Genomic DNA, 24,899 nt, shown 5'->3' with positions numbered 1-24,899 from the left:
AATAGTAAAACACAGATAAAATAATAAAGAAAGAAAGATTTAAGGGCGGGTAGGCAAGTCTGAATAGGTGGGTTTTGAGCTGGGTTTTGAATAAGGAAAGAGAGTCAATATTACGAATGTTGGGAGGAAGTGAGTTCCAGAGTTTGGGGGCAGAGCGATTGAAGGCTCTGCACCCCATTGTACTGAGACGGGCAGAGGGTAGAAAAAGGTGGAGGGAGGATGAGGACCTGAGTGACCGAGAGGGAATGGAGATTTGAAGAAGATCTGACAGATAGGGGGGCGCAAGGTTATGGATGGCTTTGAATGTATAGAGAAGTATTTTGAAGTTGATTCTAAGTTTGACAGGAAGCCAGTGGAGCTGTCGGAGGATGGGGGTGATATGATGGAAGGAGGGGGTTCTCGTGATGATCCGGGCTGCTGAATTTTATGGAGGAATTTTTGATGGACACCGAAGAGGAGTGAGTTGCAGTAGTCAATACGGGAAGTGACGAGACTGTGAACAAGGATAGTGGTGGTGTGCGGAGTGAGTGAGGGACGGAGGCGGTTTATATTGCGAAGGTGGAAATGAGCGGACCGGGTAATGTTATTGATGTGGGAGTGAAAGGATAGTGAACTGTCAAGGATGATTTGATGTAACATATTTTTAATAGAGCTGTCAAACGATTAAAATATTTAATCAAATTAAAAATGCAACTGTCCTAGTTAACTCAAATGAACTAAAAAATTAATCGTGATTACTCCTTTTACATTTTTTGTCCTATTTTTTCCCCATTTTAATGCTCTCATCAACATGGAATCATGAATCAGTTTTCTATGTGCCAAATGCAAATATTTACTGAAATAACCATTTCAATTTTCAATTTTACATGAACATTTTTCACTTGGTGCAGTTATTCACACATAATCTCTCACACAATATTACTGTCCATCAATAACGGTGAAAAAAATATTTTGTCACACAACAGCTGCTTTAACAGCTTTTTTTATTAAATCAAAACAGAGCAATATAACATTATAAAGTGCACATCTAAGGTACACTAGTACTCAGCCTATAGTGGATTTAAACCATGGTTGCATACTTCATTTTTCTCAAGTTTGCTTTCAACACAGCAGTCTGTTTCTGTATGTTTGTTGAAGAATAACGAGACACCGGACACCAGTGTTCATTATGTGCCGCTGTATTCGAAACTGCCGGCCTTACAAACAAGCACACGCACTTCCCCCGTGCTGCAGGGGCAAACCATTCTGAAAGGGGAGGTTTCACTCCCCCTAACACAGTCAGGCTATGTTGATTGTGTTGGTCCTTCTTGCACGGAAGTCTCTACGGTTTTGTGTAGACCTCATTTCGAATGACTACACTTGGTTCGATGACAACACTGGAGACGTTTTACTTTTGCTAGGTCGCTACCACTGCAGCTCACTGTCAGACGAACACTGAGAAGCTCCGCCCACTCTATTTATTTGGTCACAGAAGACTGTAACCTTCCACACAAAATAGTTCCAAACAAGTAACAATCGCATCAGTGGCATACATCGTATACCTGTATGATACAGAGAGAGAGAGAAGAACAGATAACTTTGGTCTTGTCAGTGGAGCAATATGGCAACTTTTTAAAAGTAAACTTTCCATTCATAAACTCTAAGTATCCGTTTTCGGTGTCTCGCGCTCCCATGGCTGGCAAAACAGACATGGCCGTGGACTTCTGCAGCGCACTTGTTGTTTTGTTTCTGGTGTATTTATAGAGCAACGTAACATCCGCTTGTGACGTGTGCCGCGTTAATCTCGCGAGAAAAATTTTAATCCCGTTAAAATTCATTTAAATTAATGCCAATAAAAATGGGCTAAACTGACATATATATAGATATATATATATATATATATATAGATAGATATAGATCTATATCGATAGATAAAAGATAGATTGATAAATATAGTGAGCCATTTTTAACTGAAAAAGTCACAAAACAGTTTTTTGTGTGTGTTACGACCCTCAAAATTAGCGTATTTGTAAAATGGAAAAATGCTAAACATTTCGAGATACAAATACTTCTTAGCTATATTAATAGCTATTCTTAGCTATTCTTCTTTTGGGCAATACAAGAATTGTTCCTCTTAGGATTGTTTAAAGTTACTGCCTGTGGTGAGGAAATACCTAAGGTGGGAAGCTTGAAAGGAACGGACAACTGTCAGCAAGAGGAATGCTCACACTGAATGCAAATTTTCATGAGAGATCGATCATTATATGTTCGAGAGGGCGAGCAAGGAGTCGACATGTGCACATGTGCACACAAGCAAAACAGCAGGGTAGTCTCTACCAATTACATCCCCTTCAGAATTTACTCTTTAATCATTGCTTCTGCTGTATTAAATCTATGGTGGTATATCAGAAACCAAATCCTCTTTGCCAAATTGTATTTGACAAGAGAACACTTGATCGAAGCAAAAAAAAAAAAAAAAAAAAATTGCAGACATCAGCATTCAATTTCTTGCAGCACAAATGACATGTCTACCTTAGCAAGCTCAGTCCAGGTCGAGGTGTCTGTCTCTGACTCCATCTTAATGAACATGACATAGACTTTCCCCTCAGAGTCTGGCAGCATCGTGTCCTCACACGGGTTCTTGGTGTGGTCCAGCACTTCTGCCTCCCTGAAATCACAAACTTTGGCTTCATGTCTACCAATCCAAACTTCTCTTAGTTATTCATTTCAATAAATATCATGCTCAGTGTCTCATCTAAATCTCACTCACCGAAGTAGGTTTTGGATTTCCACTTCATAAGCATCCTTCTTTAAGCTGTGAGAACAAGTAGAAAAACACTTGTTCCACTCTTGTTCTTGACTTCCTCGATATCATTAAACCAAGAATGGCAGGTATTTTATGTCCAGTCTATAAAAGTCTGAGTCATTTGGCTGTACACACCTGTCCACATTCTTCAACTGCACGTGAGGCACTGTGTTGAACTTGTGTTTCTTGAAATATACCTCCTATGTAAAAAAAAATATACCTCCTATGTAAAAAAAATATACAGCAGCATTATATATATATATAATATAATAAAAATTGTATATATCACATCTTACATGAAAATATCCATTCATGTTGAGGCCGATGATGCCAAAGTGGTAAGAGCGGGAAACATCAGGTATGATACACTCTCTGCCCTTCCTCTGCTCTGGCATTCGCATCCACATGTCCCAATCCCACAACTAAAGAGAGACAGATACCAGATCAGCATCACAACAAGGCCAAAAACACAACCCACTTATTTAAAAGGTTTTCACATCATCGGCTTCCACTTTGTAAATTAAAGCGCATGTGACACACGTAGTTTATTTCTGCCATTCACTCTGATTCTGCTACCACACAATTTGAAAATTTTGTCTGACTGTAAAATCGGCTCCAGTTAATCATTTGATGTCAGTTGCTTTTGTCCCTACCATGTCATCCATAAAGATTAGCGCACATCTTGACATGTGCTATAATTATATTTTATGTTTAATAGAGTCAGTCTCAAGAGTAGGAGCAGCAGGAATTTATTTATCACTCAAAGGGGAAGACAGAGCAGAATCGTTTGTATTGACTAGCAAGATAAAGTATTTTTACATACTTCAATTAAATAATTTTCCTTTAAAAAAATCTGCCTTCAGATGATCAATAAGAACTTTACAAAATAAACAAATAACGGTTTGCCTCAACTCAACAAACTGCCTTTTGTTTGGGATGAATTACAAAAAAAATACAATCACATAGTTGTGAAATCAATTTTGATACTTCAACCTTTCTGGAAAAACTATTTCTTTCAACAAAAACCCAGAAAAGGCTTACAAGCACAAACATTAGATTAAAATAAGAGTTTTCATTTAAATTATATACAACTGCAGAATGCAAACAAAAATTATCTGACTGAGCTGGTAAATGACTACTGGTGTAAGCCAGATCAAAGCAGAGGTGATTGCTCTGTGACTGCAAGGGAAGCTAAGCTTCCCCTAAAATGTCCAAAAATAACACATTTTACAGTTGTGTGTACATGTCATTGACTAAATATGCGCTACAACGCGCTCAACTTTTTTCCGAATCAGCTTCTTATTACTGGTTACGATGTGAGTCTCTTCTCATTCATTCCAGCAGCTTCACTGCACTTTAAACTGTGTGGACGCTGAGCGTCTACAGTGCGGACACTGGGCGTCTAGAGAGTTCAGTGTAGGTTGTCCCAATGCATTGAAACAAGACGAGTCATTGGATAAATGCTGGTTTTGTCCCACCCGTCGGACGCTCAGCGTCTCTGGGAGTCTATGGACAGTGGGCGTTTATGGGCTAGCCCAGACGCTGAGCTTTTCTGCATGATGATTGGATGATCTGGCTGAGGCTGAATCTCTTTTGGATTGACAACAAAATGAGCCAAACACTGATCTTTTGGTGTCGGCATCGTGAGAGCATTTTTCAATTTTCATTCTGTTCTGAGTTGAACTGGAGACTTCTAATCATCTGAGCGACACTTTCTTTGTTGAAAATGACGAATGATAAATTAATCTTTCGTTTCTGGTGGGTTTTATTGTAGCTGCTTTAGTTGTAGCACACTAGTTAAGTCCCTGGAAAAGACGCCTTGTTGGTATGACAGGGTCACAGATAATTTTCTTAAAAATGAATGGAGAGTAGCATCCACGTATAAATAAACCGACACATTTTATGATGTAGGCCGGAATTGAGCTTCCCCTCCTTGACAGACCATCATCCGCCACTGGATCAAAGGTATGGTAATACACATATCGCTGTACAAGTAGAATCACCAATGCAAACTTAGGTACCAGAGTGACTTAGGTACACTTGACCCAGAGAAAAGAAGAATCCTGCACCTTCTCAGGTGTTGGCCATTTTGGCTCCAGTTCATCCTTATAGAGGCTCTTTTTCAGGACCCACCCCAGGCCAGGCATACTCTCCACTCTGTAGAGCAAAGCGGGATCTTCTGCTGTGTGTTCATAGCCCTTCAGAACACAAAGATATATGAAGGAACTGATGACAACTAGTTAGAATGTGATACCTACAATTCTGTATATTTTGTTAACCTGAGTATCCTCAGTACATTATAACCAATAGACTAAAAATGGTAGATCCCAGTCATTTCTGTATGACTGTGCAAACTTCAGTTTGGACAGCCATAGAAAGGAAGGCCGCTTAAGCAGCCATATCGTTACCTTTGTGTCCCGCGTCCTGGACGCATAATTTTCCCGCGGGATGCACATTTCCAAATAATGTGTGTTTTTGGGACGCAAGGAAATTTCTCAGTCAAAACGACAACAAAAAAAACTACGGCAGGCCTGAGGATTTCACGGGAACGATTGTTACCGTGTCGTTTCCGTGGCGTCATTTTGACGGGACCAAAAAGTCGTTTCCCATAAAAGTCATCGGACATGACTTGACTGTACATGATCGAATCTCTCCTGTGTGATCAACTCCTGTGTGTTTGTGGTGTGGTGTGTGTTCCTTCTAATTTACTTTTGTTTTGTCTTCAGTGTGTGTGGGGGGGGGGGGGGACATGAAAAAAAACACACAAAGGTCTACTAATCACAACATTTAACAAATTGGAATGGCAGTCTGATTTTTCGTATGAATCGCCCGAAGGGCGTATCACTAAACTCACCTCTGACGTATGCACAGAAAACAAGAGCAAGTTGGTCATTAGATCTATAGGCTAATCGCTTTGAAAAATATTATTTAACAGTCTTGGTTATTCTATAATTTACTGGTTGTAGCATGGTAACTTTATGAATAAAACATTCGTCACAAGGTGTAGTAACACTAATGTTCACTGTCGGTCGAACTAACGATGACTTCTGGTAGATTCTTTTGTCAAATTGATCGTAGATTATACATGCATCATCTTGGGAAGAGGATTTCAAGCCACACCAATACTTACCTGTCTTAATAATTTCCAGTAAATTAATCTTTGCAGTGTGAGACTGGAAAAAATACTCTGATTTTGCGGTATGCTGTATTCATGATTCCATATGAGTACAACATATTTTGATCCATTTATTTTATTGAACAAACCGAGAGTACACAGCTGCCAATTTAATGTTCATTGTTAATGCAGTTTTCATACATTTACCATTGAAACATTATACTTTTGAGTATCAGAATTCTTGATTATAAATATCAGTCAAAATAGAAAAATGGGTTCCCAGAATGAACGTTTACAGAACCTAAAATTAGTTACTGTGGTTTCCCATTGGGTAATCCGACGGAACTGAAAAACAGTTACCGTGAATTTATGAAATCCTCAGGCCTGCTCGGTACATCTTTTTTCCCACAATGATCGCAGTTTGACAATCACCTTTTTTCCCACAATGATCGCAGTTTGACAATCACCACCATTGTTGTTTTGATTTCGCGTGAAGTAATCTCGCGAGACGAGATTGGCGAGGTTGGCCTTCACCTCTCGGAAGCAGACGATTGCCAAGTCGTGTAACATTAAAACAAGTGTTGCAAACAAGTGTTGCGAAAGTATATTGAGGCGAAATAACAGAGGAAGCAGCTAAATTTGGATAGTTTTTTGCGATAAGTTGACTTTGAGAAAGCCTTGCATCATTGGAAGCAGAGTAAAGAGAGGAGAATTTTTGACCTCAAAGACTGAACCATGGGATGAAATAAGAACCTATTTCTCAGCAAATCTTGTATGCCTACATTAAATTTTTGCAGTATTAGTTTGTAAGAAGTAAACCTATTATCAATGTACTGGATAATGTTGTTGTTTGTGTTATTATCATATGCAATTGAATAAGTAGACCATTTCAGAATTCGAAATTTGGGACTCTCTAAATGCATAATGGGACTCATACTTCTCTGATCAGCGGGTCCCCGTGACTCGCTGGGGTTAAACTGCAAAATTATCACTGCTTAAGTATTTGAAAATACATGGTTTCTCTGGTAACTACTGTTTATCAGAGGAAATCCAACATTCTCAGGGTTCTTTGAAAAAAACAGATAATGGTACATCAAAATTAACTATACTATTAAGTTTTCTTGAAAAGATCAAAGCAGTTTATTCACCTGATCATTCCAGGCTGAGATGCAATACAGGCTGTCATCTTCATCCAACAGATGGATGGTCTGACTCAGGAAGCTAGTAGCACCACCAAGAGCAAAGTTGGATTTGCATCAATTATACAACATTTTGCGTATCGATAATTTTCAGTTTTTCAAAACATTACTAAGTTACAGCACATAATAAAATACACAGTTCAGTAAATTCAGCAGGTATTCATGCTTACTTACACTTTAATAGTGAGGCTTCGTCAAGGGGAGCGCGTTTGACCACAGAGGTTTTTTTTTTTCATTGAAAACGTGCCGAATATTGCCATCAATTTACTACTCGTCGCAATTAATCCAGACATCCTCTTTGATGAAAAAAATCAGCACAAATTATTTTATTTATTTTTTAAAGTTTTTTAAAATATTGTGGTCCTGAGATAATGTTGGTGATTAGTTTGAATGCATTATTAGTGATTGATTTTATGTAATTTTATTTTCAGTATTGTATGGCTTGACATGGTCAGTCAAAAAATATTTATCGTTAAATTAAGGATTTTATGTTATTTTCAGATGCACTTTAAATGTTTTCTGTTACAGTTACTAAAGCTCGTCTTTGTTGTAAGTTGGTCCATATTTCTTTTTTTTATTCACTTATATGTTACAGGGCGGCCCGGTAGTCCAGTGGTTAGCACGTGGGCTTCACCGTGCGGAGGTACCGGGTTCGATTCCAGCTCCGGCCTCCCTGTGTGGAGTTTGCATGTTCTCCCCGGGCCTGCGTGGGTTTTCTCCGGGTGCTCCGGTTTCCTCCCACATTCCAAAAACATGCGTGGCAGGCTGACTGAACACTCTAAATTGTCCCTAGGTGTGAGTGTGAGTGTGAATGGTTGTTTGTTTCTGTGTGCCCTGCGATTGGCTGGCAACCGATTCAGGGTGTCCCCCGCCTACTGCCCGAAGACAGCTGGGATAGGCTCCAGCACCCCCCGCGACCCTAGTGAGGATCAAGCGGCTCGGAAGATGAGAGATGAGTATGTTACAGGACAAAAAATAATTGAGAACCACTGCTTTAGGTAAACATTCGCTTGTGGTGATTCAACTTGGTATAGAATTATTATATTAAATGGCCAAATATGACGAAGAACATTACAGAAAACTCAGATAACATTTTCTATTGGGTAAGAATGACAAGAATTATAAGATTCATAGTATAGTAGTATATTCTGTAAGAAAACTGCAAACATACATCTATTTTGACTTAAACGGTGGAGGTACGGTGAGTATCTTTCAGTACAATTTCAAATGTAAACGGTGCACATTCACCACATCGACTACAAGCTTTGAAGCAACCTTCTTTGAAGTCGGTCGTGTTTTCCCGGTGCTCTGCGCAGTCATTTACCGTCCTCCTAAATACAACAAAGACTTTTGAAGCGATTTTTCAACCTTTCTTGCGGAAATCAGGCTGAGATATGATCATATCCTCCTAATGAGGGATTTTAATATCCATGTGTGTTGTCCGGAAAAAACACTAGCAAAGGACTTCTTAAGACTTATCGACTCTTTTAATTTCGTGAAATATGTGACCAGCCCGACACATGAACAAGGACATATTTTAGACCTTGTCCTTGCTTATGGTCTACCGGTGTCAAATCTGGAAGTCCTTGAAAATGGGATTTCTGATCGCATGGCAGTTTTATTTGACGTAGTCATCTCGCATGCTGCTGTAAAATCTGCCGCTCCTAGTTGCAAATGCCGAATTTTTAACCCTCGCACTGCTAGTCGGTTCTCTGATGCCTTTAATAACCTTTGCCTACCCTCGTCTAACACAGAGGAACTCACCTCTTGGTTCAACTCATCATGCCGTGCCATCCTGGATTTGGTGGCTGCTTCAAAAACTGTGCTCCCAAAACCTAAACCCGAGCCTTGGTTTAACGACAAAACTCGCGCAGCTAGGCAGGGGTGTCGCAAAGCTGAACGCAAGTGGAAAAAAGAGAAATTGCAGGTCTCTTATCAAATTTGTTAAGACTGCGGGCGTAACTACCAGCTCACAGTAAAAGAGGCCAAAAGAGAATATCTGTCGGACCTTATTCAACCGTCACAACCCATGTGCACTATTTAAAACGATTCTGTACTCAAACCCCCTCTGCCTACTTGCTCGGATTCTTCACCCGAGATGTGCAACAGATTTCTTCAGTTCTTCACTGATAAGGTCTCTACAGCTAGGACTTCGGTCTCAAACACCGCACCTGACCTCTGTCCATGTTCCGTGTTCAGCTGTGCTAAATTCTTTTGAGACTGTGTCCTTGACGCTTGACGTAGTTCGCCGGACGAAGCCATCTGGCTCCCCCTACGATTCCCTTCCCCCGCATTTCCTTCAGGAGGTACTCCAGAGTGTTGGTGCATCGGTCTTGGACATCATCAACAGCAGCCTCTCTTATGGTATAGTTCCCCAACAGTTTCAACGTGCTGTGGTCCAACCCTTGATCAAGAAACCTGGTCTTGATCCAGATGTGCGTTCAAGTTTCAGGCCCATTTCCAAACTGCCTTTCATTTCAAAAATTCTGGAAAAAGTGGTGCACATGCAGTTGAAATTTTTCTTGGATGAACATAACATCTTGGAGGTCTTCCAGTAGGTTTCAAGACGATAAATAGCACGGAGTCAGCCCTGTTACTTTCTAATGACATCCTTCTGGCAAATTACACTGCCACGTGTGTCTAGTTTTATTGGACTTAACTGCAGCATTTGATACAGTGGATCACAGTATTCTGCTGACTCGTTTGCAGCACTTGGTGGGCATTGGCGGTAGTTCTCTTGAGTGGTTTAGGTCCCATTTAGCTGACAGAACCTTTTGTGTCAGCCTTGGCTGCTCTGAGTCACGCACTGCTCCCCTGTCATGTGGTGTTCCACAGGGCTCAATTCTGGGGCCTCTACTGTTCTCGCTGTATCTGCTCCCATGGGTTTCATCTTAAGGAAACATGTTATTCCCTTCCACTGCTATGCAGATGACTGCCAGATCTATGTTCCACTAAGCAAAAAAGACGCCTTCTCGTTAAGGCCACTTCTATCCTGCCTGGAAGAAATCAAAACCTGGATGGCACAAAATTTCTTGAATTTCAATGAAAAGAAGACAGAGGTGATACTGTTTGGTCCCAGTGGCCCTTGTACATCCCATCCTGTAGACCTGGGCCCTCTGTCTCCTTATCTTAGGTCAACAGTCTCAAACCTGGGCCTTAAACTGGACAGTGATTTCAAACTTGACCGGCAAATTGGTGCCGTTGTTAAATCCAGCTTCTTTCACCTTAGACAGCTGGCCAAAGTAAAACCTCTCCTCTCTCATAAACACTTTGAGACAGTAATTCATGCCTTTGTCACGGCTCGATTACTGCAATTCCCTTTACTTTGGAGTCAGCCAGTCCTCCATTAAGCACCTTCAGCTGGTCCAGAATGCCGCTGTGGGAGCACATAACTCCTAATCTGGCATCTCTTCACTGGCTCCCCATACATTTTAGAGTTGTTTTCAAGATCCTCTTATTGGTTTTCAAGTCTCTAAATGACCTCGCGCCACCTTACCTCTCTGAGCTCATCTGCCCCTACACAACTGCGGACCAGACATTATTAGAAGTACCAGGAACTAAACTGAGGCTCAGAGGTGATCGAGCCTTTTCTGTTGCTGGTCCCTCTCTCTGGAATGACCTCCCACTGAACATTCGGCAAGCCTCCTCGCTGCTCATCTTCAAATCCCTACTCAAAACTCACTTGTATTCTTTGGCATTTGACTCAGCATGACTTAGATTTGTTCTTGGTTTTACTGTTCGGTGCTTTCTCCCGTCTTTGTTACTGATTTGTTTTACTGTTTATTGTATATGTTAAATTGCTCCAGTACAGCACTTTGTATGCAGCGATGGCTGTTCGAAAATACTCTATAAATACAATTGAGTTGAATTGAACATGGTTTAGAAATGTTTTGGATTGCTTTCAAGAATACACCTGTTACAATAACACCAAACAAGTTTAAAAGGTCAGCCAGCTGTCCAACAAAGGCATGGTTTGAAACTGAACAACAGATGTTCCCCCCTAAACATCTTCTGCCCTCCGAAGGTCATTTTTTTACTTCCATAGACAAAGGTTCTATGCAATCCAATACAAAACATGCTGTTTTATCAAAAAGCATTTGTGTACTGAACTATAAAGTCTTTGACCAGTTGCATACAAAGAAACATGGCCAAACCCAACTGAACTATCCAGACTGTGTGGGGTTCACGAACAGGTTTTCCTGCATGCTCAAACACCATTTTGTTGCAATTCTAAATTATAATCACAGGTGAACAGTTGAATGGCAATATCGCAGATCTAACAGTCAATCAAAAAACAAATTCTGAGCTTTCACAACAATAACAAATGTTTCCCGAGTATGACGCGTAACCCAGCCAGCCACTGCTAAGCCATACCAAAACAATCAAAACAAGATACTGTTGCTCGGACTGTGGCGGGCCGAAGGACGCTGCATCTTTATGGAATCAACTCGTTGAGTGCAATGTCACAAATAAAAAAATGTCAAGTATGTACAGGTAACTTAAAGAGGTTCCAGCACACCTGAAAAAGTCAATGGAGATGTCCAAATCTTCCTCTAACACAATAGCATTTTTCGCCTCCTGGAGGAAATAGGGATAAAAACAATTATAAACTTGAATAAAGTTTTCAAATTTGAATAGAATGAATTTAACTTTTTTCATTCAAAAAATACATCTTGAATTGACTCAACATAGTATTTAAAAATGTATGAAACAAATTCAAATTGCTGGTAGTAAAAATCGACAATTGGAAAAATAGCTTTTGATTTCAACAAATGAAGAGGAATTCTTTATGTCAACTCTAACAACCCTTTTCAATCAAATACAAAATTATAAGAACAACCTTTTAGACCTTTTAAAGACAAAATACACGATTCCATATATCGGACACTTAAAAGACACTGACTCATTTTGTTGGCCGTTCATGTACTGTATAAATAAAGTACTCACTGGGTGTAAGTTAAAAGTTGCTGTCAGACTGGCCTTGTAGTGCTGTGACAAAGAAGGAGAAAATCTACTCAAAGCAAAATCATCATTTTTGGGTTATTTTTTCATCATCTTTCAGAGAATGGAAAACAAAGTGCACACAGAGTTGGGAAAATCCCACATTTTTATTGAATTTACTGGCATAACTTATTTTAAAGTTGTGTTGTCACAATACCAACATTCTTACTTTGACAGTCGACCTGCAAAAAATATCTCAAGATACTCAGACAAAGCAATGGTGCCGGTAATAATAATAGCGGACATTTGATCAACTTCAGATTCTGTCAATTTGTATATATTAAAATCTTACAAAAATATTATGATAATTCTTTTATTTATTCATTTTAATGAAAAGTAACCTCAGTCCAACGCAATGTTGAGTGTTTACCTGTGACACTCTAGCATTCTTGATGCTGATTGGTGTATGCTGAACTCCCTTCAGTCCAAACAGCGCCACCACATCCATCGGCTCCTGAGACATGCAAAAAAATATATATATATATATATATATATATATATATATATATATATATATATATATATATATATATATATATATATATATATATATTAGAGCTGTCAAACGATTAAAATATTTAATCTAATTAAAAATGCAACTGTCATAATTAACTCAAATCAACTAAAAAATTAATCGTAATTACTCACACATTTTTTATCGTTTCTGAATTTCCTTTTACATTTTTTGTCCTATTTTTTCCCCATTTTAATGCTCTCATCAACATGGAATCATGAATCAGTTTTCTACGTGCCAAATGCAAATATTTACTGAAATAACAATTTCGATTTTCAATTTTACATAAACATTTTTCACTTGGTGCAGTTATTCACACATAATCTCACACAATATTACTGTCCATCAATAACGGTGAAAAAAATATTTTGTCACACAACAGCTGCTTTAACAGCTTTTTTTATGAAATTAAAACAGAGCAATATAACATTGTAAAGTGCACATCTAAGGTACACTAGTACTCAGCCTATAGTGGATTTAAACCATGGTTGCATACTTCATTTTTCTCAAGTTTGCTTTCAACACAGCAGTCTGTTTCTGTATGTTTGTTGAAGAATAACGAGACACCGGACAACAGTGTTCATTATGTGCCGCTGTATTGGAAACTGCTGGCCGGACAAACAAGCACACGCACTTCCCCCGTGCTGCAGGGGCAAACCATTCTGAAAGGGGGGGGGGGGGTTCACTCCCCCTAACACAGTCAGGCTATGTTGATTGTATTGGTCCTTCTTGCGCGGAAGTCTCTCTACGGTTTTGTGGTTTTTGTGAAGCAAAAATCTGTAACAAATACGGTAGAAAGTACCGAACAGCAAAACATTACATATATTTATGAGCTGTCAAACGATTATTTAATCGTGATTCAAAACGCAATTAGTCGTGATTACCCACATTTTTTATTGTTTCTTAATGTCCTTTTATATATATTTTTTGCCCCATTTCTTCCCTTTTTATCAACATCATGGATCAGTTTTCTATGTGCAAAATGCAAATATTTACTGAAACAACAGTTTCGATTTTCAATTTTACATGAATATTTTTCACTTGGAGCAGTTATTCACACATAATCTCTCACACAATATTACTGTCCATCAACAACAGTGAAAAAATACTTTTGTCACACAACAGCTCCTTCAACAGCTCTTTTTCGGGAATCAAAACAGAGCAATATAAAATTATAAAGTGCTCATCTTAGGTAAACTAGTACTCAGCTGATAGTGGATTTAAGCCATGGTTGCATACTTCGTTTTTCTCAAGTTTGCTTTGAACACAGCAGTCAGGCTATGTTGATTCTGTTGGTCCTTCTTGCGCGGAAGTCTCTCTATGCTTTTGTGTGCACATCATTTCGGATGACGACACTTGGTTCGAGGCACAACACTGGAGACGTTTTATTTTCAGTGTGGTCGCTACCACTGCACCGCTGAACTCTCGACGTGCCTCGGCGCACCATCTCTGTCAGCCGAACATAGAGAAGCTCCACCCCCTTTATTTACATGGACACGGAACACTGTAACCTTCCACACAAAATAGTTCCAAACAAGTAACAATCGTGTCAGTGGCATTGGATTTTGGATTGGATAAATTTTATTGTCAAATGTACTGTATGTGTACCATACAGCACAGATGAAATTTCTTCCCTCTCAACATAAAACAAACATTGTATTCAACAGGCTACCTGCTCTTTATTCACCAGAGGCTCATCAACCTAGTCTCTTATTTCTATCCCGAAACAGTGTCTTCTCCCGCTTAGTGTACCTTAACCTACTCTGCTACGTACAATTTCTGTACATAGCTTGTAATGGAGGCTCTCGCTGGCAATCCGTAGTGGAGTCGTTAGATGCAATGCGAATGATTTCAGCTTGAGTCTAACTGTGGACAATGTTGACAGGCTTGTATGCAGTAGCCATATATTTAGCTATGGTCTCAGCAAATTTGTTCTTTGTCGTGTTATCTATTTTCTTCACTTTGAAATTATCCATAGCTGTCTGTCTTAGACGAGGGGGCGGAGTACTCACATCAGCTGTGTGCTTGGCTATTAAGTGGTATTTCAGACTTGCTCTGATGATAGCTCAGTTTACAACTGCAAAACATACAGGTAACTTTGGTCTTGTCAGTGGAACCATCTGGCAACTTTTTAAAAGTAAACTTTCCATTCATAAACTCTTTAAGTATCCGTTTTCAGCGTCTCACGCTGCCATTGGTGGCAAAACAGACATGGGTGTGGATCTGTGCAGCGCGCTTGTTGTTTTGTTTCCGGTTTATTTATAGAACAACCTAACATCAGCTGTGACATGTTGCCGCATTAATCTTGCGATAAAAATTTTTATCACGTTAAAATTGATTTAAATTAATGCCGATAATAACGTGATAAACTGACAGCACGAATAAATATATAAAAATAACAATAATAATAATACATTTCATTTATAAGCGCCTTTCAAGACACTCAAGGACACTTTACAATCAAAACAAGAACAATAAAACCACAGATAAAATTATAAATAATAAATGGATAGATGAATTTAAACTGTCCATACATCCATCTATACTGCTTATCTTCACCAGGGTACATTACGGATCACATACTCACCGATAAAGCTTTTCACAATTATGCCCCCCCCCTACCTCTCCACCCTTTTCCGCAATCTCCACTACTCAAATGCAAACCTCCTCGCCATCCCCATGACCACACACAAAACCTGCCTTTTCTGTCGCCCCCCCCCCCCACCCACCCTCTGGAATTCTCTACCTCAACACATCGGCAATTGTACTGACCTCCAATCCTTCAAATAATTTCTCAAAACTCAGCTGTTCTGTGACATTTTCAACATCTTTTAATCTTTGCTATTCAGAATCACTCATAGTTTACTGATGTAATTGTAATGCAAAATTCAGCCGTCAGGAAAAACCTCATTGGAAGGGAATACCGTATTTTCACGACTATTTGACGCACCGTACGGTTGGGCGCAGTCTCATTAATGGGTGACATTTCTGTATTTTACACATAGACAGACCACACTGTACCAATGGACGCAGTTTTACAGTGGTAAAACATACGCCAGCTTAAACATACGGCATACATGCGCGCACGCTAACACGTTAGCTTGAAGCATACAGTAGCATGCCAAGACACAGATACAAGCTAAAAACACGTTTTTAAAAAGGCAACGAAAGCAGAACTGAGTTCGGGTGTATTTTATTTAGCCATCGTACAATGTTCTCACGTTTATCGATCAATCATCACCCAGAAATCCATCAAAGTCCTCATCCTCTGTATCAGAAGCAGAGGACTGCACATCCCAGTTGTCATTGAACGCATCACATGCTAGTGTGAGTTGCTACGCATTGCCGAGCGGAAAGAAGGAGCAGCAACAGCAAAGTCAACATTTCTCTCGTGTGAAGCTTTCCCACATTTGAAAGTAAAGAACAGAGCGAAACATGGTGGCAGCGCGTGTGTGTGCAAGTACCGTAATCCATCAAAAACGCCGCGTTCCCTCTCGTTGTTGCGTATTGTGACGTAACTCGCCAAGCGCTGCCTCTCACTCTTTGTAAAGTTGTGTTTGCCATCGATCATTGTTCCCATGCTGTTCGCAACTTTACTTTGAACGCCCGGTTGATGCCAATGTCCAGCGGTTGGAGTTCTTTAGTCAAGCCTCTGGAAATAACGGCATGCTCAGAGTTAATTTGCTTGACTTGGTTTTTCACCGCTGCTGTGAGATGGGCACGCATGCCAAAAGCATAACCAGTGGCTTTAAGTTTGAACTGAGCTTCGTAGGCGTGTCTCTTTGTCGAATTTATTTTCAGGGGTTCTTAGAAACCAAAACAGGAGTTGTTTTGCAACAATGCACATTGCCACACTCTATACAGTTATTGGTACCTGCTTGCGGCGTCCCTTTAGCGTCCACTTACACGCCCACCCCTCACCACCAGCTGCTCCCCAGCTTGCTTATCCTCTCTCTCTCTCTCTCTCTCTCGCTCTCCTTCTCCATATATGTATATATACACGCCCACCCTTCCCTGATTGGCCGACTTCTTTCCCGCATGCCTGGCCACAGTCACTTCCACCTTTTCTCTATATAAACAGCGTGTCGGCTGTCAGCCAGATTTTGGAACTCAGCGCATACAAAGGACGCTCCACACCATAAGGCGTCCTGTCCATTTTGGAGAAAATTTAAGACTTTTAATGGCGCCTTATAGTCGTGAAAATACGGTAAGCTGACGGCCTACATGGAGGGTGTGGGGTGGATGATCAACACTCAGACTCGTGCGTTGACCGAACTCAACTGCAAAGTGGATGTGTTGGAGTCGCTTTGCAAAATGGAAAAGATCGGGGAGTAGTTGGACCACCTGGAAAATTATCTGACAAGATTTCCGCACACTGACAGCACGGAGAGTCACATGCGAAGACATTCAAGGCTGTCTGAAATTGTAGGCCGTCTGTTCCCATAATAATTGTTATCTGGACTTTCCCTTGGATGGAAAACCACACTGACGCGAGTATTCCTATCTCCTACTTCCGACACTACTCCTTGAGCCTATGACTGATTAGGTCTTGGACTTGCAGGCGCAATGTCAACTGCTGGATTCCTATTCACTCCACCTCTCTCCCGCGGCACAGCTGGAGAGACTTGAGCACACCTATTGTGTGCAGCCCGTTTGGACAGATTGACACCCCCCCACCAAGTTGAGTTTGCTGTTGCCAATCTGGCACTGCAACCTAAGATAGGTGCACCCTAACTCGAATAGCTTTGGAAAAAATTGATACACCTGAGAGACATTGATTTATTTGTCTTTGACAACTCACTAGAAGGGTGACACTGAGTAGCTGCACTTAGGGTGGCTATACAAGCTTTTACTTTGAAGTGGAACCTCGTAGCTGACTCAACTTCGAATTGAGGCTTGCCTGATTGAGCTGCAATATTGCTTTGTACATAAATGCGCAAAGACAAGCTTGATCTTGTGTGCAATTTTATGTTACCATTGCGCATGAACACCTACCTGCGCACTTGTTATGTGCACCCCTGGTTATACTGAAGGTCAGATTAATGGTGAAATGGTTTTCAAATTAACTTGGTCTTTATTGTTTTCCCTTATACCATGCCAATGAACAGGGGTGTTAATATTTTTCTTATATCTACTGTGTATCTAAATCGACATGCTTCATGTTTTGTAGCCAAAACATCTGACAAAGTAAGATATTTTTCCACTAAAAATCAAAATCCAAGCTCCAATTAAAAATAAATGATTGTGAAGCTCTGTGTAGAGAAAAACATTCTGGTTAACACAATGTCTGCAAACATTCTGTAATTACTTGAATTTTTTCCCCCAAGTGAAGGGAAATAGGACGAAACAACAGTCAGATTACAGTACCTCATAATATCCATCAATGAACACTGTGACCATCTGTGGGTTAACACCATGAGCTGAAAGAAGCGACCTGAGCATCCTAAAAACAGACAGCGAACAGTTGCATTAAAATAGGCAGAAATGAGGCTAATTGTCTATTACTATCACCGATTATAAAATGTAACTTTTTCCTATAATAACTAGACAGTCTGATTATGTTGACCAAATTTCTTGCCCATTTTAAAACCTGAGCTCTTACCGATAGAGATAGTTAGGTCTGTTTCCTGCAATGACAGCTACCGGCACATTGAAGACACTATTATACGGCAGCTACAAAGAAGAAAATGGAATGAATGTTTAGTGACTTTGTCTGAGTATGACAAGTATATAACAAGAAAATCTAGGATTTGTATTTTAACTAATCCATCAATAGTGTTCAAAGTTTAATGGAACTGTGCACTCCAAACAAACTGGCCTCTGCCTAATTTGTGGTCGTACAGGATTATGTCGGTTGGTCCTACTCCTCAAAGACCTAAAGTAAAATGCACAGGGCTAACATTTTGGTGAGCATATACCTAGCATCTTCGCTACTTAGCTGGGTTAGGCAAGACACAGGACTAATTTTAACCTAATTTTTAGACCACAAAAAATGCACTTCCCAATACTGCACACAAATAAGATTATTTTATATACTGTATCCAGACTGCTTTTCTTGTTTTAATTAAAGATGTTTTTTTTCCTCCCTAATTTTCAAAGTGTCAAAAGCCAATAGATCTTATCTCAGCAATTCTCGGCAATGATAAATAAGAAACAGAGTGCTGTACTCGAGAAGTGATCATGGTTCAGTTACTTCAGCAGGGACAGAATCCACAGAAATATTTTTGCCATATGATTTTGTTTCAGATATTTGTTGCATCACATTTATAAGCATGATGTAGATTATATCAAAAACTGGAAATTTGGGGGAAATCATATTTTAAACCTGCAGTATCAAATTTGATACAGATGATTGAATGTACTCTGAAGAATTAGTTACATAATGAAAATGCATGCATCAAATATGATACCAATGGCATAACAGGGTTAAGATTTAAAATTCCATACTTTTTCCAGACCCTAATTTCCAGATTTTCAAGGTCAAGGTTAATACCCAACGAAGTTGTCATGATCCTGTTTTGTGTGTCTCCAGCAGGCGGCAGATTAGAGCCATCCCTTCAGTGTGCAAATTTCATAATGTCCATACTTGCGTAGGAACCCTGTAGAAATTAACTGAATCTATTTTTTTATTGTGTCTTACAGGTTCTGCGTTGAATTCAATGGGTGCTGGATCTTTGCAGCTGCAGATGCTCCCATATCCTTCCACTTTGCTGCAGAAGACTTTCCTGCGCCTGTTCCACTCTGTGTCTGCCCAGTGGCACTCTGCCTCTGAAAGGACAATCACATTAATTAGATTAACATTAATAAACAAGTTGAATGAAACTTAGTACCTTCTCTGCCTTCTGAATTTGAATAATATTATAATGAGCAAAGACTCTCTCTTCTTAATATTTATGACCAGTGGCGACTAGTTGAATTTTTGCCAGGTGGTGGGGCACTATCAACAAATAAACACAGACAGATTTTCCTATTTATGATTGTATTATTGCCTAAAGTGAGCTGGGATAGACTCCAGCACACCTGCGGCCCTCCCTAGGATAAACTGAGTAGAGAATGAATGGATGGATGGATGATTGTTATTGTTTTAATTATTGTTTTACGTTTATGTACAGCCCTTGAAAAAATCCACGATGCACCGAATCCACGATAAACGAACCGTGAACTCTCCTTCAGTGATAATTTTACAGTTTACCTTCAGTGAGTCAATTGCATATGATAATAACACAAACAACAACATATACATACAATTATAAACAAATTCTGCAAAAATTTAAATAATTCAGTAGCAGGCCGAAGGATTTCGGAAATTCACGGGAGCAGTTTTTCGGTTCCGTCCGATTACCCAATGGGAAAACCACGGTAACTAATTTTGGGTTCCGGAAACATTCATCATGTGAACCCATTTTTCTATTTTGACTGATATTCATAATCAAGAATTCTGAAAATCAAAAATATAATGTTTCATGGGTAAATGTTTGAAAACTATGCATTAACAATGAACATTACATCAGCAGGTGTGTACTCCAAATTTATTCAAAAAAAACAAATGGATCAAAATATGGTGTTCTCATATGGCTTCATGAATTCAGCATAGCACAAAATCAGAGTAGTTTTTCCAATCTCAAACTGCAAAGATTAATTTACTGTGAATCATTAATACAGGTAAGTATTGATGTGGCTTGACATCCTCTTCCCAAGACAATGCATGTGTAATCTACTATCAATTTGACGAAAGAATCTAACACACGTCATTAGTTCTATCAACAGTTAACATGAGCATTACTACACCTTGTGACGGATGTTTTATTCCTAAAGTTAACATGCTACAACCAGTAAATTATGGAATAACCAAGACTTTTTCATAATATTTTTCATAGCGATTAGTCAAGTCCACAGTATTTATAGAGCACTTTCAAACAGCCATCACTGCATACAAAGTGCTGTACATGTTGCGATTTAACATGCACAATAAACAGTAAGACAAATCGGTAATAAAGGCGGTAGAAAGCACCAAACAGTAAAACCAAGAACAAATCTAAGTCATGCTGAGTCAAATGCCAAAGAATACAAGTGAGTTTTGAGGAGGGCTTTGAAGATGGGCAGCGAGGAGGCTTGCCGAATGTTCAGTGGGAGGTCATTCCAGAGAGAGGGACCAGCAACAGAAAAGGCTCGATCCCCTCTGAGCCTCAGTTTAGTTCTTGGTACTTCTAACAAAGACTGGTCCACAGACCTGAGGCGCCGGGCAGGTGTGTAGGGGCGGATGAGCTCAGAGAGGTAAGGTGGCGCGAGATTATTCAGAGATTTGAAAACAAAGAGGAGGATCTTGAAAATAACTCTAAAATGAATGGGGAGCCAGTGAAGGGATGCCAGAGTAGGAGTTATATGCTCCCTCTTACGACTACCAGTCAAGAGGCGAGCAGCGGCATTCTGGCCCGGCTGAAGGCGCTTAATGGAGGACTGGCTGACTCCAAAGTAAAGGGCATTGCAGTAATCGAGCCGGGATGTGACAAAGGCATGAATTACTGTCTCAAAGTGTTAATGTGAGAGGAGAGGTTTTATTTTGGCCAGCTGTCTAAGGTGAAAGAAGCTGGATTTAACAATGGCACCAATTTGCCGATCGAGTTTGAAATCACTGTCCAGTTTAAGGCCCAAGTTTGAGACAGTTGATTTCAGATAAGTAGACAGGGGGCCCAAATGTACAGGATGGAATGTACAAGGGCCACTGGGACCAAACAATATCACCTCTGTCTTCTTTTCGTTGAATTTCAAGAAATTTTGTGCCATCCAAAATTAATTAATTAAATTATTATTATTATTAAATTATAAAATTAAATTAATTAAATTAGCCTACAGATATAATGACCAACGTGCCTCCCGTCGTATCTCGCTCTCGTGTTTTGTGCATACGTCACAGGTGAGTTTAGTGCAGTGGTTCTCAATTATTTTCTGTCATGCAGAAGAAGAAAACATCTCGCGCCCCCCATGACTATAAATAGTGTCATTTGTCTATATAATTGTTATAAGTACGCCTCTGCATAACACTGTATCCTTATTAACGTATAAGATAATTTAAAAAAAGATATATGGACCAACTTACAACAAAGAATAGCTTTATTAACTGTAACAGAAAAATCTGAAATTCAAAAATAAAATTAAATCCTTAATTAAACTATAAATATTTTTTGACTGACCATGTCAAACCATACAATACTGAAAAATAAAATTACATAAAATCAATAACGCATTCAAACTGTTCACCAACATTAACTCGGGAGCACAATCTTAAAACCTTTAACCTGCAAAACAAAAATATATAAAATAATTTGTGCAGATTTTTCTTTTTAATCAAAGATTATGTCTGGATAAATGATTATAAGCAGCAGTCACAAAACGGGATTGTTGACAATATTCGGCACGTTTTAGCTGAAAAAAAAAACCTCATGTGTTTTATCAACGAGATTGGGGTGCGATGTCTTTAAGTGACGCCTTAATTCATTTGGCTTCATATACTGTAGCTTCGTCATATTTACTCTTCTCTGTTTCTCTCACTCCGCCTGTCGACTTTGTGTGGACACTTCATACTCATACTTTGTGCCGTGTGCAAAGTGCGCATGCTCAATGCAAAAAAAAAACACCGAGAATGCTCCCTGTGCAGTGCGCACGCTGCCAAGGAGAGCGCCACTGCCCCCTAATGTAGTTGAGGCGCAATTGTACTTTATTCAGTATAAAAACTAAAAAAAGTACACAGTAAAAATAAATAAATAAATAAAAAAGCATGTTCCCCAGGCCAAACGCGCCACGCTTGATGGAGCCTCAGGGGGCGCGCCCACTATTGGAATCATACGAATCATACGAAAAATCAGGCTGGTATTCCCATTTCATAAATGTCTTAATTACTAGACCTTTGTGAGGTTTTTTTCACCGCCATCTCAAACTTTCATTCGCGCGATTCCTCAGTTCGAGAACTAAAATAGCAACCCGCATCCACACATAACGTTATCTGTTCCGTCCTCCCCAACACTGAAAACAAAACAAAACGAAAGTAAATTAGAATAAACACACTAACACACCACACCACAAACACCCATACAGGCACAGTGAAATCACGTTGATCACACAGGAGAGATTCGATCGCATACAATCAACTCGTGTGCTGTGACTTTTATGGTAAACGATTTTTCGGTACTGTCAAAATGACGCCACGGAAATGACACGCTACCGGTAACGATCGTTACCATGAAATCCTCAGGCCTGCCGTAGGTTTTTTTTTTTTTTTTTTTTTTTTTTTAACTTGAGAAATTTCCTTGCGTCTCAAAAACGCACATTATTGGAACTGTGCGTCCCGCGGGAAATTATGTGTCTAGGATGCAGAGGTAAAGAGATGGCTGCTCATTACTTTTTGACATTTTAAATAATTTGAATTACCTTCAGAGGCAGTGAGTTGCACTTCTGTTTTAAGAAGAACCGGATCACCCCAGGTGGAAAGAGCAGGAGATTTTGAATGTTTTTCACCATATGCTTGTCCTAGAAATCCAAATAATCAGCTTGTCAGTCAAGACAAAAAAACAAGACTTTAAACGACTTTCACTTTCAGTGCATTCATGAAATGTGACCATTTTGAACAGGAATTAAGAAAATCTCAAGCTGAAATCATTGTTTTATACCCAAGATAGACATTATTAGAGCATAGTTCAGTGGTCCGGTCCCATGCACGGCGGTCATGGGGAGCAGGGCTATATGCCAATTTAGTATGGTCAAGCCAAGCTTATACAAATCAACACTCCTCACAACCAACCAAATAATGGGGTGCATGAAAATAACAAGTATTCACTTTGCCAGTACACAGCAAATAATGAGAGGTATTGTGTTGAGGCAGAGGAACTCTTTTATTTTGTTAAGTTGTGCCTGCTTAATAATAGAAATAGCCCTTTTAGGGAAATAAGACATTTTTACTTTAACTTTATTAAACAGTAATTGTCTTTTTTCCCTTAATTTAACAAAAGCAAAACAAAATACTAATTTTACCAAAATAAATACTAAACATGAAAACAAAAATATTATTTTCATTTGTACAATTCCCCTTTTCACATCCCCTCTGAAATCATTGAAAAACATATCAGAAGAGGAGTTAAGAACCATTTTAAATACTGACACAAGGAGCACAGGAATGTGCAGTCCTGTTCTTCCACTCAAGGTGAATGCAATGTCTGAGGCATGCAAATATTATTGGAGGACGCCATTGGGATGTTCATTTACCATGTTGCAGTGTTCTGCTGTTAAACAGCTGCAAAGATCCCCGGGTAGACGGGAGCAAAACTGCACACAATCGAAACCTCCCGCGATTCGTCTTGTCTAATTGTCTGTGTACGGCTCTCCTGTGCTGAAGCTGTGAGCACACTGTGGCGTCGCTCATGCGTTTGTTTCCTGACACAATCATCCATTTTGAATGCGTGACGCTTACGTATGGACACACCTTAAGTTCAGAGGAGCCAATCAGGTCATCGTTATCGCCGACATGCCCTGCTCAGCCAGGGTATCCAGTTCGTCAAACATTATACACACACAGTCGCGCTGCTGCGTCCTCTGCAATACATCTCTTCGTGCACGCAAATAATAAAACAGATAATTTTAACAAGCGATCGTGGTAATGCGCAGATAATAGTCCAAAAATGCGAAATGTATAACGTAAAAATCACTTTATAATTTATTATTTTATACAATTTGCAGAGGGCCCGGACAGAGGAGGTCGGCGATCCGGTCGTGGATCGCTGTCCGCCAGTTGAGGAAGACGGACATAGTATTTAACCACGTTTTTTTTTTCCATTCAAAGGGTGCCTGCAAGGTTTTTCAAGTCAAAGACTTTCTCAGACCCATTTAAGACCTTGACAAAAAAAACTTCAATATTTCACAGGCATATCTGCCAAAAAAAAAAAAAATCACAGCAAGAGACGCAAAAGCCAAATATGCAGCCTCTGACTTCGGATCAGGCTTGTCCGCATTGTAAATAATTCAAAAACTCTCCAGCAGATGGCAGCAGGTGGAAGGGATCAGCCAGGATCATGCTCCAGAAGAAGAATGGGAGGATGTGTGGGCGGAGTTGTGCAGTAGCATGAAGTCGGGTGGAGTACCGTGATCTTAGAAGAGAGTGCATTTCAACCACTATTGATGGAGAAATCAAAACAATTAACCCATGAGGATTTCTGAGGAGGAGGAAAATCTTCCACCATGACACGGGAGGAGATGGTGTTGCTGAAAGAAGCAGCGATCAAAAGGGGCTCTGTGTGC

General features: G+C 39.7%; 2 protein-coding genes across 4 annotated transcripts in view; one reads left to right on the top strand and one right to left on the bottom strand.

Annotated features, from left to right (window-relative positions):
- pomgnt1 (protein O-linked mannose N-acetylglucosaminyltransferase 1 (beta 1,2-)) overlaps positions 1–24,899 on the bottom strand; it is a 51,958-nt gene that overhangs the window by 8,722 nt on the left and 18,337 nt on the right. For 2 of the 3 annotated variants that reach the window (XM_052073404.1, XM_052073408.1), the window contains exons 8-20: positions 23,040–23,138; positions 19,255–19,382; positions 18,217–18,287; positions 17,982–18,057; positions 12,471–12,554; positions 12,047–12,088; positions 11,619–11,677; positions 7,049–7,121; positions 4,855–4,983; positions 3,082–3,207; positions 2,921–2,985; positions 2,750–2,794; positions 2,512–2,647 (exon numbers count right to left, since the gene is read on the bottom strand). In XM_052073404.1, coding sequence (XP_051929364.1) covers positions 2,512–2,647; positions 2,750–2,794; positions 2,921–2,985; positions 3,082–3,207; positions 4,855–4,983; positions 7,049–7,121; positions 11,619–11,677; positions 12,047–12,088; positions 12,471–12,554; positions 17,982–18,057; positions 18,217–18,287; positions 19,255–19,382; positions 23,040–23,138 — 1,133 coding nt within the window. The remainder of the gene's footprint in view (positions 1–2,511; positions 2,648–2,749; positions 2,795–2,920; positions 2,986–3,081; positions 3,208–4,854; positions 4,984–7,048; positions 7,122–11,618; positions 11,678–12,046; positions 12,089–12,470; positions 12,555–17,981; positions 18,058–18,216; positions 18,288–19,254; positions 19,383–23,039; positions 23,139–24,899) is intronic. The other variant, XM_052073407.1, reaches the window with a different exon arrangement.
- Positions 9,149–24,899, top strand: part of LOC127605701 (uncharacterized) — a 368,389-nt gene continuing 352,638 nt past the window's right edge. The window contains exon 1 of the mRNA XM_052073475.1: positions 9,149–9,233. The gene's annotated coding sequence lies outside the window, so the exon portion shown is untranslated. The remainder of the gene's footprint in view (positions 9,234–24,899) is intronic.

The sequence above is a fragment of the Hippocampus zosterae genome, chromosome 8 (assembly GCF_025434085.1).
Source record: "Hippocampus zosterae strain Florida chromosome 8, ASM2543408v3, whole genome shotgun sequence".
NCBI classification, from domain to species: Eukaryota; Metazoa; Chordata; class Actinopteri; order Syngnathiformes; family Syngnathidae; genus Hippocampus; species Hippocampus zosterae.
Note: the sequence above shows the minus strand (reverse complement) of the source record. Positions and strands in the feature narration are given on the sequence as shown.